The sequence below is a fragment of the Myotis nattereri genome (assembly GCF_964212035.1).
Source record: "Myotis nattereri genome assembly, chromosome: 6".
Taxonomy (NCBI): Eukaryota; Metazoa; Chordata; class Mammalia; order Chiroptera; family Vespertilionidae; genus Myotis; species Myotis nattereri.
Genome location: NC_138081.1, coordinates 53677149 through 53692139, shown reverse-complemented (window position 1 = coordinate 53692139; position 14991 = coordinate 53677149). Strand labels below are relative to the sequence as shown.

The window sequence follows — 14991 nt, the reverse complement described above, 5'->3', positions numbered from 1 at the left end:
TCATGATGGATAGGATATACTTATTAGTAGCTAAATCACCGTTCTCCTTACAATGATAAGAATAATCTGAAAGACAAAATAATTCATGTTGGCTTTCAAGCGTATCTCCGTCTTGCCCCACCTTCCTTCAGAACTTTTTTTGTTATGCTTGTGTTAATATTAAAATTAATTATGATCAATACAGAAAATATGCCAACACCAATTTGCTATCAGTAGTTTGTTATGAATCACTTACATTGTGAATACCTGGATAACTAAAATGGACATTCTTTTTAGTACTTACCTATGCTTTGTTAGAATTTGAAATATCAGAAAACCATTACTTCCTTTTATTTTTATGGTTTGCTCTCTATGAAGGAGGTCAGGAAAGAATTTATTACAGCACTGAAGATATTTATGCTTCAAACCTTGTTTCTCCCAACATTATGTTTTCTTCTTTCAAAAAGAAATCTTTTTCTGTGCCTGTTCTGTAATAACAAAGTGCATCCTTCTTTAAGAAGTCACTAATTTGAATACCTTTGTTCTCTAAAATCATGTTGCTAACCAAAAATAGGTACTGGATAAAGAGAAATGAGAAGGATTTCTTCAGAAGTTTTTATACAGAATTGAAGGTGTTTCATTTTTTTTATTTCTTCTATGGCCAAAACCTTATATCTGTTCCCTTTGATCTTGTAAACATATGAATAAAACTGATTTGGGCTGTGTGAAACCTTTTATATTTGTTGTAAAATGTAAAAGAAAATTTGAAATGTGTAAATATGGATGTTTTAGAATGTAGTGAAAACTATAGTAGCAATTCAGGCATCTTAATTTTAGAGAAAAATATAAGTGAGAATTTATCATAAACTTAACATAGTAGAATGTAGATTAATAAGTATTTCAGCATTTAGGCTTATACTTTATTAGTCTGCCAAGCTAATATGATTTCCAGGTATATCTTTATTTTTATGAGATATATAATAGATTTAACCAAGAACTGCAAAATCATTTTTGGATTGGTGATATGTAAACCCACAGAAAAAGTCTCCTGATGAAGAAACGATGGTCTTGTTTGTTTTGTTACAAGATTGTTTTTAATTTATTGGCAGATTGATTTGTATTCTTTCCTTTTGTCTAGATCTCATAGGCTGGGAATAGAGTATACTGCTACAATATTGCCCATTTAACTTATTAGAAAGTTTAAACCTGTTCTAAGTATGCAGAACTGGGATATAATATCTTCTTGAGAGAAAGGGAGTGAATCATTGAAATTTTGTGCTTTACCTTGCCAGTTCCTAACTGGGAATACTACTGCTATTTACTTGAAAGGTTCAAACTTTTGATGAAATCAAGCTTCAGATGAAGGCATCCAGGGTCTTCATTGTAACTCAGTGATTTTTTTTTTTTTTTTTTTTTTGGAGCGGAGAATTGATAAATAAGTAATATTTTCAACTTTCCTCTTTATATCTTTTTTTTCCCCCTCTAAAGGCCCAGTGCACGAAATTTGTGCACTGGGGAAGGGGAGGGGTTCACCTCAGCCCAGCCTGCACCCTCTCACAGTCCGGGACCCCTCTGGGGATGTCCACCTGCCAGCTTAGGCCCAACCCATCTGCAGCAGAGGCGGGAGAGGCTCCCGCCCCCGCTATTGCGCTCGCTGGCCATGAGCCCGGATTCCGGCTGAGCGGCGCTCCCCCCGTGGGAGTACACTGACCACCAGGGGGGCAGCTCCTGCGTTGAGCATCTGCCCCTTGGTGGTCAGTGCGCATCATAGCGACTGGTTCTGCTGGTTGTTCCGCCATTTGGTCGATTTGCATATTAGGGTTTTATTATATTGGATACTTTATATTTTTTTACTTTTCTGTGTCCATGCCTTTCCTTTTGATCATCCTTCTTTCTTTGGTCATTCTTCCACTTTTGTCTTTGTAATTGAAATTCTTCCCCTGTCCCTTCTATGCCTAGCCCACAAGTCCCAACTTTCCTGCACCCCCAGGAGACCTATCTTCCCACTGTGCATCATCTGTCCTGCTCTTATGACATATTTTCGTAGTTTGACATTTATTGTACTTATTTGTGTACTAAGCATGGCCCCACTAAATTTTAAACTTACTCATGGTATTGGTCATATTTTTTAACTTTTTATTCCCATCATCATGTGGTATTTTGAACAAGTAAAAACATTTACTGTGTGTGTGTGTGTGTGTGTGTGTATGCATCATGCACTGGAATGGGAACTGGGGATGCATCAGTTAAAGAGCTTTTGCAATGTAGGAGATGACATAGTATATACTAAATAAATATTTCTGGAATGTAATAATTTTATAAACCTAGCTAATAGGACACAAAGCATTTTTTGTCTTTTTATTATTTTTTGTAATTATTTTACAATACACAAAACAAATCTATTACCAGATTGTAGATACAAAATAATTAGCCATTTACATGCAGTAAACATTAATATTTCAAGAAAAATGATTCTAAATATAATATTCAACGAACAATATTTCAAGGAAAAAAGATTTTAGATATAATATTACCAAAACTGTACTAAGATAGTATAATATCACAGAAATTGTAGGAAATATTAAAAATCTGCAAATAACAGGATTACTACTATTATATTCTAAGATTTTTTTTCCCTCTGGCTTGATTTTTGTTCATCAGTTTATGTTGTTAATTATATTCCACAAGTGAGTGAGATCATATTACATTTATCTTTCTCTGACTGGTTTATTTCATTTAGTATAATGCTCCCCATGTCTATCCATGCTGTTGTGAATGGTAAGAGTTCCTTCTTTTTTACAGCAGTGTAGTATTCCATTGTGTAGATGTACCACAGTTTTTTAATCCACTCATCTGTTGATGGGCGCTTACGCTGTTTACAAATCTTAGCTATGGTAAATTGTGCTGCTATGAACATAGGGATGCATATATGTTTCTGACTTCTTGGGATATAATCCTAGAAGTGAGATTACTGGGTCAAATGGGAGTTCCATTTTTAATTTTTTGAGGGAACTCCATACTGGTTTTCACAGTGGCTGCACCAGTCTGCATTCCCACCAGCAGTGCAAAAGGGTTCCTTTTTCTCTTTATCCTCGCCAGCACTTGTCATTTGTTGATGATAGCCATTCTGACAGGTATGAGATGGTACCTCATTGTTGTTTTGATTTGCATCTCTCGGATAATAGTGATTTTGAACAGGTTTGCATATATCTCTTGGCCTTCTGTATGTCCTCTTTTGAAAAGTGTCTATTTAGGTCCTTTGCCCATTTTTATTTTTAAATTCTTTATTATTTAAAGTATTACATAAGTCTCCTTTTTCCCCCATTATCAATCCCCAACTTCCCCCACCCCCCAACCCCGGCTGTGTCCATTGGTTATGCTCATATGCATGCATACAAGTCCTTTCGTTGACCTCTTACCCCCCAATCCCCCTCACCCCCACCTTCACTCATAGGTTGGAGAGTCTGTTCAAGGCTTCTATGACTCTGGTTCTATTTTTATTCATCAGTTTATGTTGTTCATTATATTGCACAAATGAGTGAGATCATGTGATATTTATCTTTCTCTCACTGGCTTATTTCACTTTGTATAATGCTCTCCAGTTCCATCCATGCTGTTGCAAATAGTAAGAATTCCTTTTTTTTTTTTTTTTACTGCAGCTTAGTATTCCATTGTGTACATGTACCACAGTTTTCTTATCCACTAATCTGCTGACGGGCACTTAGGCTGTTTCCACATCTTAGCTATGGTAAATTGTGCTGCTATGAACATAGGGGTGCATGTATTGTTTCCAATTGGTGTTTCTGTTTTCTTGGGGTATATTCCTAAAGGTGAGATTATTGGGTCAAATGGAAGTTACATTTTTAATTTTTTGAGGAAATGCCATGTTCTCCACAGTGGCTGCACCAGTCTGCATTCCCACCAGCAGTGCAAGAGGGTTCCTTTTTCTCCACATCCTCACCAGCACTTGTCCTTTGTTGATTTGTTGATGATAGCCATTCTGACAGGTGTGAGATGGTACCTCATTGTTGTTTTGATTTGCATTTCTTGGGTGATTAGTGATTTTGAGCATGTTTTCATATGTCTCATGGCCTTCTGTATGTCCTCTTTTGAAAAGTGTCTATTTAGGTCTTTTGCCCAATTTTTGATTGGCTCGTCTATCTTCCTTATGCTAAGTTGTATGAGTTCCCCGTAAATTTTGGAGATTAGGCCCTTATCAGAGATAACATTGGAAAATATGTTTTCCCACACAGTGGGCTTTCTTGTTGTTTTGTTGATGGTTTCTTTTGCTGTGAAGAAGCTTTTTATTTTGATGTAGTCCCATTTGTTTTTATTTTCTCCTTAGTTTTCTTTGCCCTAGCAGCTGCATCGGTAAAGATACTGCTACGACATATGTCTGATATTTTGCTGCCTATGGATTCTTATAAGATTTTTATGGTTTCCCGTCTTATGTTTAAGTCCTTCATTCATTTTGAGTTTATTTTTCTGTATGGTGTAAGTTGGTGGTCTAGTTTCATTTTTTGCACGTGTCTGTCCTATTTTCCCAACACCACTTATTGAAGAGACGTGTTTTGACTCCATTGTATGCTCTTGCCTCCTTTGTCAAATATTAATTGAGCATAATGGCCTGGGCCGATTTCTGGGTTCTCTGTTCTGTTCCATTGATCTATATGTCTGTTCTTGTGCCAGTATCAGGCAGTTTTGAGAACAGTGGCTTTGTCATATAGCTTGATATCTGGTATTGTGACCCCTCCAACTTTGTTCTTCTTTCTCAGGATTGCTGCAGCTATTTGGGGGTCTTTTATTTCATATGACTTTTTAGAGTTTGTTCTAGGTCTGTGAAATAATCCTTTGGTATCTTAATGGGGATTGCATTGAATCTATAGATTGCTTTGGGTAGTATGGACATTTTAATAATGTTGATTCTACCAATCCATGAACATGGTATATTTTTCCATTTGTTTATGTCTTCCTCTATCTCTTTTTTTCACACAGCTCATTTTTTTAATGTTCCTAAATGAGCAAAGTTACTTTCTAACTTTTAAATGTTAGAAATATATACTAGTATATTATAATGATCCCACTTAGCTTTTTTTTAAGGCATAATACATGCATACAGCAGAAAACAAGTAAATACATAAGAACTCTTATAGTGCAGCATTTTTTCAATCGTGGGAGTATGTTCCTCACAACTTACCTGTATTTTCAGCTTCATCAGTAAATAAGTAATATTTCTGTAGCTAGGAAAATGACTTGTGGGGTTTTATTTGTTTTTTGTTTGTTTTTTTACAAAGCTACGCTGTGTATTTAAACTTTCCCCAGACTTTTTTACTTAAAATGTTTCTCTTTTTACATTTTTACTACTGCATACACTGAAATGCTCTTTGCTGAAACTTAAAAAATAAATAGGGGTCTATCCCAGCAGAAAAGCAAATGTGTCACCTCTGCCTTCTGTGAACTCATAAAACTTAAAAGGTCTTCAGAAGGCATTATATCCATTGCAGAAGATGAAATACGAGTTTCGATGATGCAGTTTTGCTTGGAAGGTCCTTGCTCTTTATAAGTTAATACCTGGGTGACACCTACGAGTGATATGAATCATTTGAAATGTCGGTGATGATGGCAGTTCCTCTTACGGGTATATTAATGTTCGTTAGAATGTTAGTTCTTCTTACATTGCTGTCATTCTCAAGTTTTCCATCTACTAGAAAAATGAGGATCAAGCCAGCATTATTTAAAATATTGCTAAGTGAGCATTGTGTTTCTTTATGTTTGATTATTGTATTTCCTTTTACAACAGAAGATTAATGTTGCTGTTTGTTGTTTTTAGACGTGATTATTGGTTGGGTTTTTTCTTTAAATGTCATTATACTCCGCTATAAGCTATTTTGTATTCCTTCAGAGCTTCAATTTTAAACTTTTTGTTTGAATTTTATCATCTTTTTTGCTTTCTAAGATAAAATAAAATATAAAAGTTTATGCAGTACATATACCATTCTCTATTTAAACAAGCACTTAATGATCTTTTAAATTTATTTGTTGTTGTTGTTGTTGTTTGTTTTTCAGTAAAGGGAGACCTCAATAGCAATAATACACTCTAATGGGAATTGTAAATCTGCTTTTAATTACTTTATTAAACAAAGGCTACTTATTTGTTAAACTTTACTATCTTCAAATCTAGCCATTTACAGACTTCCAGTATTAAGGAACCCATAATATATTTCATGTAGTAAAGAACTCTGTTTTTCTTCAGAATTAAAATTTAAACTATTTGTTTATATTAAACAATTGAAAGTTAATAAAAACTGAAGTTTAAGGAGGTTAAATAATTGCTTCAAGGTGTTACAACTAATCATTTTTTCATATTTTAAAAATTCAATTTAATTATACATCTTGTTGCAAACTCGGTTGAGTCAGCATAAAAAATTGTAAGATTGTATATAATAAAAGGCTAATGTGCAAATCGACCAAAGGGCGGAATAACCAGTTGCTATGATGAGCACTGACCACCAGGGGGCAGACACTTAATGCAGGAGCTGCCCTCTGGTGGTCAGTGCACTCCCACAGGGGGAGCGCTGCTTAGCCAGAAGCGGGGCTCATGGCTGGCGAGCACAGTGGTGGTTGCGGGAGCCTCTCCCACCTCTGTGGCAGCACTAAGGATGTCTGACTGCAGGCAGGGCGCACACCAGGCTGAGCAGACACTCTCCCTCCGCCCCCCCCCCCCCCCCATAAAATGCATGAATTTTATGCACTTGGCCTTTAATAAAAAATATAAAGAAATAAGGGTATAAAAAAAATGTGGAGTGCATGATGAAGCTCAGGGACAAGTAAGTATGCACATGAAAACAGTGTATGATCTCACAGTGTTCTTGAAGTTGGATTGTGTTTGCCTGAGTTTCCTAGTAGCCAAAGCAAAGATAAATCTTATTAATTGCAACATTCAAGCTATGTATGCACATAATGTATAACCAAACCCCATTCTATGTAGTATGTGTATATGTGTTTATGTGTATGTGTATGCATGTATATGTCTGTATTAAATATCAGTTGCTCAGGAAATCTGTGTTTTTCTTGGCCCAGAACTCTTGAGAAAAATTTGTCTTTTTGGTGAAATACATGACTAGACAAGGTTTTTTGACTCACACTAAATGTTTCTTCCTAGTGCCCACTTTAATATGCTCCCATATGCTTTAAATAACAATTTTTAGGGTAATGACAAAATTTTCTAATTAGAAGATAACCATAGCTGCTGTTACTGCTCTTCTCTGTTAGGAATTCTTGTTAAATCCTGGGCACAGATCTTTGCTACCTCTGAAGCCCAAAAATTACTGTTCCGGATCATAGATTGTTTACTGCTGCCGCACTCAGTGTTACTGCAAGAGAAGGAGCTGCCTGCACCTCTGTTGACTGCAATTCAAAAGAGCCTGCCTTTGTATCTCCAGGTATAGTAAGTGTGGCTGCTTAAAAGTTAAAAAAAAAAAAAAAGAAACTGTCTTAAAGTAGCTTACTAACGGCACATTTTAAAACCCTGCATTTCCATCTCAATGTATGTGTGTACATGGGGCACTTCCATTTAAATTCTTTTTGTGTTTTGCTCTGAAAACAAAGATGGAAAAGACAAAATCTCCACCCTCGAAAAGCTTAAAATTCAGGAGGAGGCTGATTACCATAGACACTTATAATAATGTGCTCCATATTTTTCTGAGAGGCCTCCTCTGTCTGTCACCCAGACTGGGATGGGGAGAAGTAAGAGAAGATACTGTGCAGGATACTGTTTGTCAAAGAGCAGAGTGGGTAGGAGCTGAAGTTCTATTTTTGTCAGAGGGAACAGCATGGGAAGGGCATGGTTTTTATAAGAAATAGGACACACTGGGGAAAAGCAAATAATTCTGTGGGGGCTAGACACTCATATAGGAGGAGCCACATAATGGGGGTTTTCTATATGTATGCTAAGAAGTTTGGACTTTTTCTTTTACAGGGGGACTATTGATGGATTTTGAGTTTCTAGAGAAGTGGGAGTGACATACATTTCCATTTTAGAAAGGTGATTCTGGTGACAATATACAAGGTAGTTGGTGCAGAGCTTAGAATGGAGATTTGGAAGGCAGTAAGGAATACATTATCTGAAGGTTTTGAACTAAGGCAGTAGGTATAGTGCTCAGTAAATTTCAGAAACATTTAGGAGCTCCAATCAGAAAGACTTGCTAAGTTAAGTATTATGGAGCAGCAGAAAAAATAGAATACTTTCTAGATTCCACAGTGGCTGCTTATGCAGGTGGTGGTGCTGTTGAAATGGGATATTATGGGGATGAAGGTAAGACTTTCTGAAGAGCTTCAATTTTAGATGCTGGGAATATCTAGGTCATGGTGTTCAGCAGGCACTTGGAATATATTGATCTATCATGCAGGAGAAAGGACTAGGCCAGCCATGGGCAAACTACGGCCCGTTTGAAATGAATAAAACTATTGAAAAAAAAGACCGTACCCTTTTATGTAATGATGTTTACTTTGAATTTATATTAGTTCACACAAACACTCCATCCATGCTTTTGTTCCGGCCCTCTGGTCCAGTTTAAGAACCCATTGTGGCCCTCAAGTCAAAAAGTTTGCCCACCCCTGGACTAGGCTGTACTTTGTTATTCATTAGAGTCTGATAATAAAGGTAAGTGCTTCTTACTTTGGGCCTTAGCAAGGAAGCTGAGGCGGAATGGATTTTGATTAGGTAATAAGCAGTCTCTTCCAAAGATGGATTTTTTAAACATATTTTTATTATTTCTAAGACATTTTAAGTTGACTTTTTAATTTTGTATTCAAAATAGCATTTAAAGCAGCGTATAGGTTGTCTGCGAGCAAGATAAACCACTGCCAATCCAGAAGGGAAGATGCAGGGAGGGGAGTTGTAGACCACAGGAGAGTCTGGTATGCTTGTTCCATGTGGCTCCTTAAACCAAAAGTGTATCTTGAATAAGAACTCTTATAAACTTCCAGAGTTGTAAATTGAAAAATTTGTTGAATTATCCATTTGGCAGAACTGACTTGGAGCTATAGCTTTAACTTCTTAAAGGTATCTAGCTCTTTCCTTCATAATTTTCAAAATGTATCCATTTAGTACTTCATCTTCTGATTTAATATGCTTTTCCTTAAACAAAACATTGTAGAAATGGGGCAGGGAATGCCCGTTATTTTTTTTTAATTGTTTATTTAATTGCTAGTGTTTTAACAGCTCTAGGCTATTTTTCATTACAAATAATAACCTTTTAAAATTTCTTACCGGGAAAATATTTGTAGCTAAAATGTAGACAAAAACATTTCTAATTATTTCTCTGGGGATAAAACATTGTGAATCACAAAATACCAAATTATAAATGAACTTTTAGATCATAATTTATTGTGTTGGTGATTATACTTAGTAATAGGGAATATTTAGAAATATTGACAGAAAAAAAAATTGTTTCCCGGAGTATTGGTTTAATTGTGTTTGTAATGATCAAATACTATAATCCATATGAAAGTACTTTGTTAACTTCTATAAAAAGGGAAGGATTACGTCAACAGACATGCAATATAACATTGTGAGTTCCGTATGACCTTGATCAAGCTCTTAACTCCTAAACCAGTTTCCTCAGCTATAAAATTGGACCTACAATAATACTAACTCAGTGGTTAATTAAATGAAATAATGAATATAAGTCACATGGTACAGTTACTGACAAATGAAAACCTCAAAATAAATTGTCATTATACTAACTAATAATCTTCTGCATTTCTCTTCTTTTGTTAAATTAAAAAAAAATGTATCACCTTTATTAATATGGAAGATTTTTAGCATAAGTTTTGTCTTACTCTGATAACTGTGAATGATGAGTGCCCTATATTTTAAAAACTGCCCTAAAATATGTTTTATAACTTGGTAAATACACATATATGCCGTTGATGAGTGTGGTGGTCAAGTTTTCTAAGGATGAGAAGAAGGAAGCTTCCTTTGTGTCCTACATTTCTTTCCTGCTTCATTTGTGCCCCAAAGACAAGTATGTGGTGTTAGATACCACAGGAGGGTTGTTACCAAGCTTAGCAACTCCCTTAACTTCATACAAACATTATCTATTGATAGTGGGCGGTGTCCTTGTTGGTTGTGATAAGTTATTAATTCAGACATGAGTATTAATGTAGGTGACTAAATTAGTAAGTTCCTAAATGTTTTTTTACCTTTTGATATTTCTGTGGGTTTTTTTTGTTTGTTTATTTGTTTTCTTTTCCTCCCGTAGGGCATGTGTATCGTGTGCGGTCAGTCTCAAAATGCCTATTTGAATCAATTGCTGGGGAATGTTATTGAGCAGTATATTAGGCGGTTTCTTCCAGCTTCACCACAACATGTTTTAGATCTTGGACAACATCCTGTTTTGTTGGCATTGAGAAACTCGGCCACTCTTGCACTGATGCCATCTCTAAAGAAATGCATTGTACAAGTCATAAGGTACCTCTAAATATTAAAAATAAGCTGTATTTATAATTTATTAATATATTGAAAAAAAAACAAAGCATTTTAAAACTATTGGCCTCTGTTAAAATAATAGTTTAGAAAAGAATTTTTCTGAGAAGCATTATCTAAGATTTTACTAAAATGATTTTTACATATACAGACAATGCTTTTTTAAAAAATTTATACTATTGATTTCAGAGAGTAAGGAGGAGAGAGAGAGAGAAATATCAATGATGAGAGAGAATCATTGATCGGCTGCCTCCAGCACGCCTCCTACTGGGGATGGAGCCCACAACCTGGGCATGCGCCGTGACCATGAATCAAACCCTGACCTACTGGTTCTTAGGTCGAAGCTCAACCACTGAGCCACACCTGCTGGGATAAGACAATGCTTTTTGCTTGTTTTTTCTACAGAACAATTATTTTCTTATATATGTCTTAAAGGTGTAGATATTTTAGTTTTTTTATCAGAGAAACTACTAGTATTTTATATACAATACAGTAATTATATTTTACAAAAGATAATAAGTGAAAATATGATTGCTAGTATGAAAAAGGAAGCATTATGAAGTACTATTTTGTTAGCCTATCCTCTATCTAATAACTCAGTGTTACTATTAGGCAGATGAATAAATGAAACTTCTAAGGCTTTCTACTAAACTCCTTACCTTTTAACTACCACATTAGGAGATTCAATAATAGAATTATCTTTTCTTTGCCTTCATAAAGTATTTAGCTTCATGTGAAATCAGTTTTTAAAGCTTAAGATGCTATGGTGCTATATATTCTTATCTAACATTTGTTTTCGCTTTTTAAATGACCTGATATTTTTAATAAACTGATATTATCCATCACCTCTTTACAGAATTCCATGTTTAAAATCTGTTCTTTCTCCCAACCATTTTCTTTTTTGTGTTCCTAGTGTTCTGTTACTCAAGTTTGGAAGCTTTATAGTTTTGTTCCCTCCCCTTTGCCATCCTCTGTCAAATGATTGTTTCCTTCCCTTCTTTTCACATCTCTCTTTCCTTATCACATTATACCTCCTAGACTACTGCCAGAATCTCCTAACTACTTTCACTATCTCAGCTTTTCTCTAAGCCCAGCCAAAATAGTGCCGCCAGATTACTTTTTCTGAAATATTGTTCCATTATGACACTTTCCTGCCCCCAGACCTTCATTTGCTCTTTTTTTTTCTTCTTTGCCTATAGAATAAACTCCATACATGATCTGTCACTAGCTTTTCCATGGCATCTTATACAAACCCTAATGAGATTGGTTTATTATTGCCCCTCCAAAATGCTTTGTAGTTCTTTACTTTACAGCATTTTTCTCCATTAAAATGCCATCCATCTGGACTAAATTCCACATAGTCATTATAAGACCTACACCTAACATGTCAGTGTACCATGATGTTTCTTTCCTTCTGACGTCATGTGCTCTGTAGGATTCAATTCTCAAAATTGTCATATTTTGCCTTACTTGTATCTGAATTCCCATCAAGATGGTACTAGTACTCTACCACTGTGTGTGAGACAGTATATAAGTAGTTTGAGTATAAACCCAATGACAAATGCTGAAGTGAAGTTAAATCCTTAAAGTCATAAAACTGTTTTAAAAACCCAGTGTTGAAGACCCCGGCTGCTTAGCTGAATTTCCTATTTGTCTGTGAAAACATTTTTCTCATGATTTCTAGTTGACCCAAAATATAACAATTCCTTTTTCTTTTTTCTTTTTTTAAAGTACTCAGGAAAGAAAGAGAGATTTCCTCCTATACCTTCTTCCATTGCATGCTTCTTTACTCCTGTAGTTCCCAGTATTAGTTAGGGCTCCTGCCTCTGAATTCCTGAGAATTCTAGACTTATTATTTGAAGCACCTATCACACTATATCATGATAGCCTTTTTTTTTTCTTGTCCAGCTTGTTCACTGGACACCAAGCCCCTTGCTTTCAGAGACCATATTTTACTTCACTTTACATTCTTGTCCTTAGACTTGTACCTGGTACAATATAGGTACCTATTAAACGTCTTTTCTAGGCACTGGGAATTCAGCAATGAGCAAAAAATGACAAAATCCTTGTTCTCAAAAAATGAATGAATCTTCTTATATGTGAAATTTGTTGGGAGCCACTATATGGAGTAGAAATGAAGAGATAGTTCCTGCTCTTATGGGGTTTATAATTCTTAGTGATTTCTATGCCTCCTTTTGGCAAATTATTATTATTGCTTTGCAAATATATATATAGATGTATAGCTTAGATTTTGCTGCATTTGACAATTTTTCATTGTCTAGACCAGGGTGGGCAAACTTTTTGACTCGGCCACAATGGGTTCTTAAACTGGACCGGAGGGCCGGAACAAAAGCATGGATGGAGTGTTTGTGTGAACTAATATAAATTCAAAGTAAACATCATTACATAAAAGGGTACGGTCTTTTTTTTCAATAGTTTTATTCATTTCAAACGGGCCGGATCCGGCCCACGGGCCGTAGTTTGCCCACGGCTGGTCTAGACTTTTTAGAAAGTGAGCAATCCCACTTTCATTTATTCACCTAACAAATGTACACTGAGCACCTGTTAGGAGCCAAGACTTGTTCTAAGTGGTAGAGATTTACACATGAGACAGATAAATTACCTTAATGATCTCAGATGAATTCTAATGCTAAAATGTGTCCTGCTTTGAGAGAAGATATTAAATCCCAAATTACCTCTCTGATTCTTTTACTTCCAAAAGGAAGGAAAGAGGTAAAGCTAGAATTGGAAGCTAATTCCCAGGACAGTCTTCTTATTGAATTGGGGGTAGGGGGCGACCCCTCCCAAATCCCTAAATGAATGTAAGGAGAGATTTATTTTTGCAAATTTGGCATAAATGTTGCATCATTAAAGAGCTGGTAGAGCCGAAACCGGTTTTGCTCAGTGGATAGAGCGTCGGCCTGCGGACTGAAAGGTCCCAGGTTCGATTCCGGTCAAGGGCATGTACCTGGGTTACGGGCACATCCCCGGTGGGGGATGTGCAGGAGGCAGCTGATCGATGTTTCTCTCTCATCGATGTTTCTGACTCTCTAGCTCTCTCCCTTCTCTGTAAAAAATCAATAAAATATATTTTTTAAAAAAAGAGCTGGTAGAGGAGTTCAGGCTTATTATATTGGAAAGAAAAGAAATTAACAATTACATTTTTATTTGGATTTTGATTAAGTTCATTGTAAGACCAGGTTGCTTTAATTTTAGTTTATGTCTATATTTAACATTTGCCCCTTATTGCACACCAAAAGAATGTGTAGTCATTGCTTCTTAACATTCTGTGTATGGTAAAATATACATATTTTTTATAAATTGTGCTTTATTAATTTGTGGGAGGTAAAATTTGCCAATATCTATAAAGTATATGTCATATGATTCTGCTCTTTGAAACTTTGAACAGAAGAACAAACAAAATTGTACTTGTTTTCAGGAAATCCTACTTGGAGAGTAAACCGATCTTGCTTCCTCCACGTTTAGCATCCATTCTGGCTTTTATCCTTCAACTCTTCAAAGAAACTAACATGGACGTTTCTGAAGTTGAACAACTCCTCCCTGGTGTCTTAAAATGCTTGGTGTTGGTTAGTGAATCCCAAGGTGATTTTGAGTTTGTGTTTGTTATACTTTTCTGTTCAATTTGAAAGTACTTGTTCCTATCAGTTAAGTTGATAGTTACAAAAGTATTTATGTTATATATCAGTTTGTATTTATCATGGCTAAAGAATAAACTCCAGCCAATAGCTGAGGTTGAACATGATAAATGGTTAAACATTGACATGTTTCAGTCTAGTTTAGTTTAGTTTTTCCCAAGGCAAATAATTTAGTGAGGTGCTACTTCCTCTGATTAGACTTGTTAAGTTCTTAAAAAATATTTGTTAATCTGACTCCAATTATTAAATACTAGAGGCCCGGTGCACAAAAATTTGTGCACTCGGGTGGGTCCCTCAGCCCGGCCTATGCCCTCTCGCAGTCTGGGGCCCCTCGGGGGCCCCTTCCCCCAGTTTTCCTCCAGCACCTGGAACCCAGGCCTTCGCTCTTCACCGGGGGAGCTAAGCCCCTTGCTGCTCACTGCATGTGGGCCCCGGGGGCGTGGTGGAGGCCGGCATGGCAGGCTTCCCTCTTTGCTCTTCGCTCGCCATGCCAGCCTTTGCTCACTGCTCCTGCCCGGAGCCAGCCAGCTTCGCTCCGTTGCTTGGCGCCTACATATGCAAATTAACCGCCATCTTTGTTGGCGGTTAACCACCATCTTTCTTGGCAGTTAATTTGCACATTGTCCTGATTAGCCAATGGGAAGCATAGCGAAGGTACAGTCAATTACCCTTTTTGTCTTTTATTAGATAGGATATCTTGTTAAATATTAAGTTGTGAGAAGTCAGCACACTTTCTTCTCCTATTCAGGTTTCTGCTGGAAGATCTAAGCTGATTTCTTTGGTAACCCTGTTAAGGATCCTTTGATCCTATTCCTTTTGTTTTCAGTGTCACCAGCCTTACTGCCAGTGATCTCTTTAAAACACCAT

At 36.3% G+C, this 14991-nt stretch overlaps 1 protein-coding gene across 1 annotated transcript in view; it reads left to right on the top strand.

The window, feature by feature from the left end:
- MMS22L (MMS22 like, DNA repair protein) overlaps positions 1-14991 on the top strand; it is a gene marked incomplete at its 5' end in the record, with an annotated part of 109769 nt that overhangs the window by 87332 nt on the left and 7446 nt on the right. Inside the window, 3 exon segments of the mRNA XM_081093832.1 lie at positions 7252-7421; positions 10245-10453; positions 13908-14071. Of these exon segments, the coding sequence (XP_080949958.1) occupies positions 7252-7421; positions 10245-10453; positions 13908-14071 (543 nt within the window).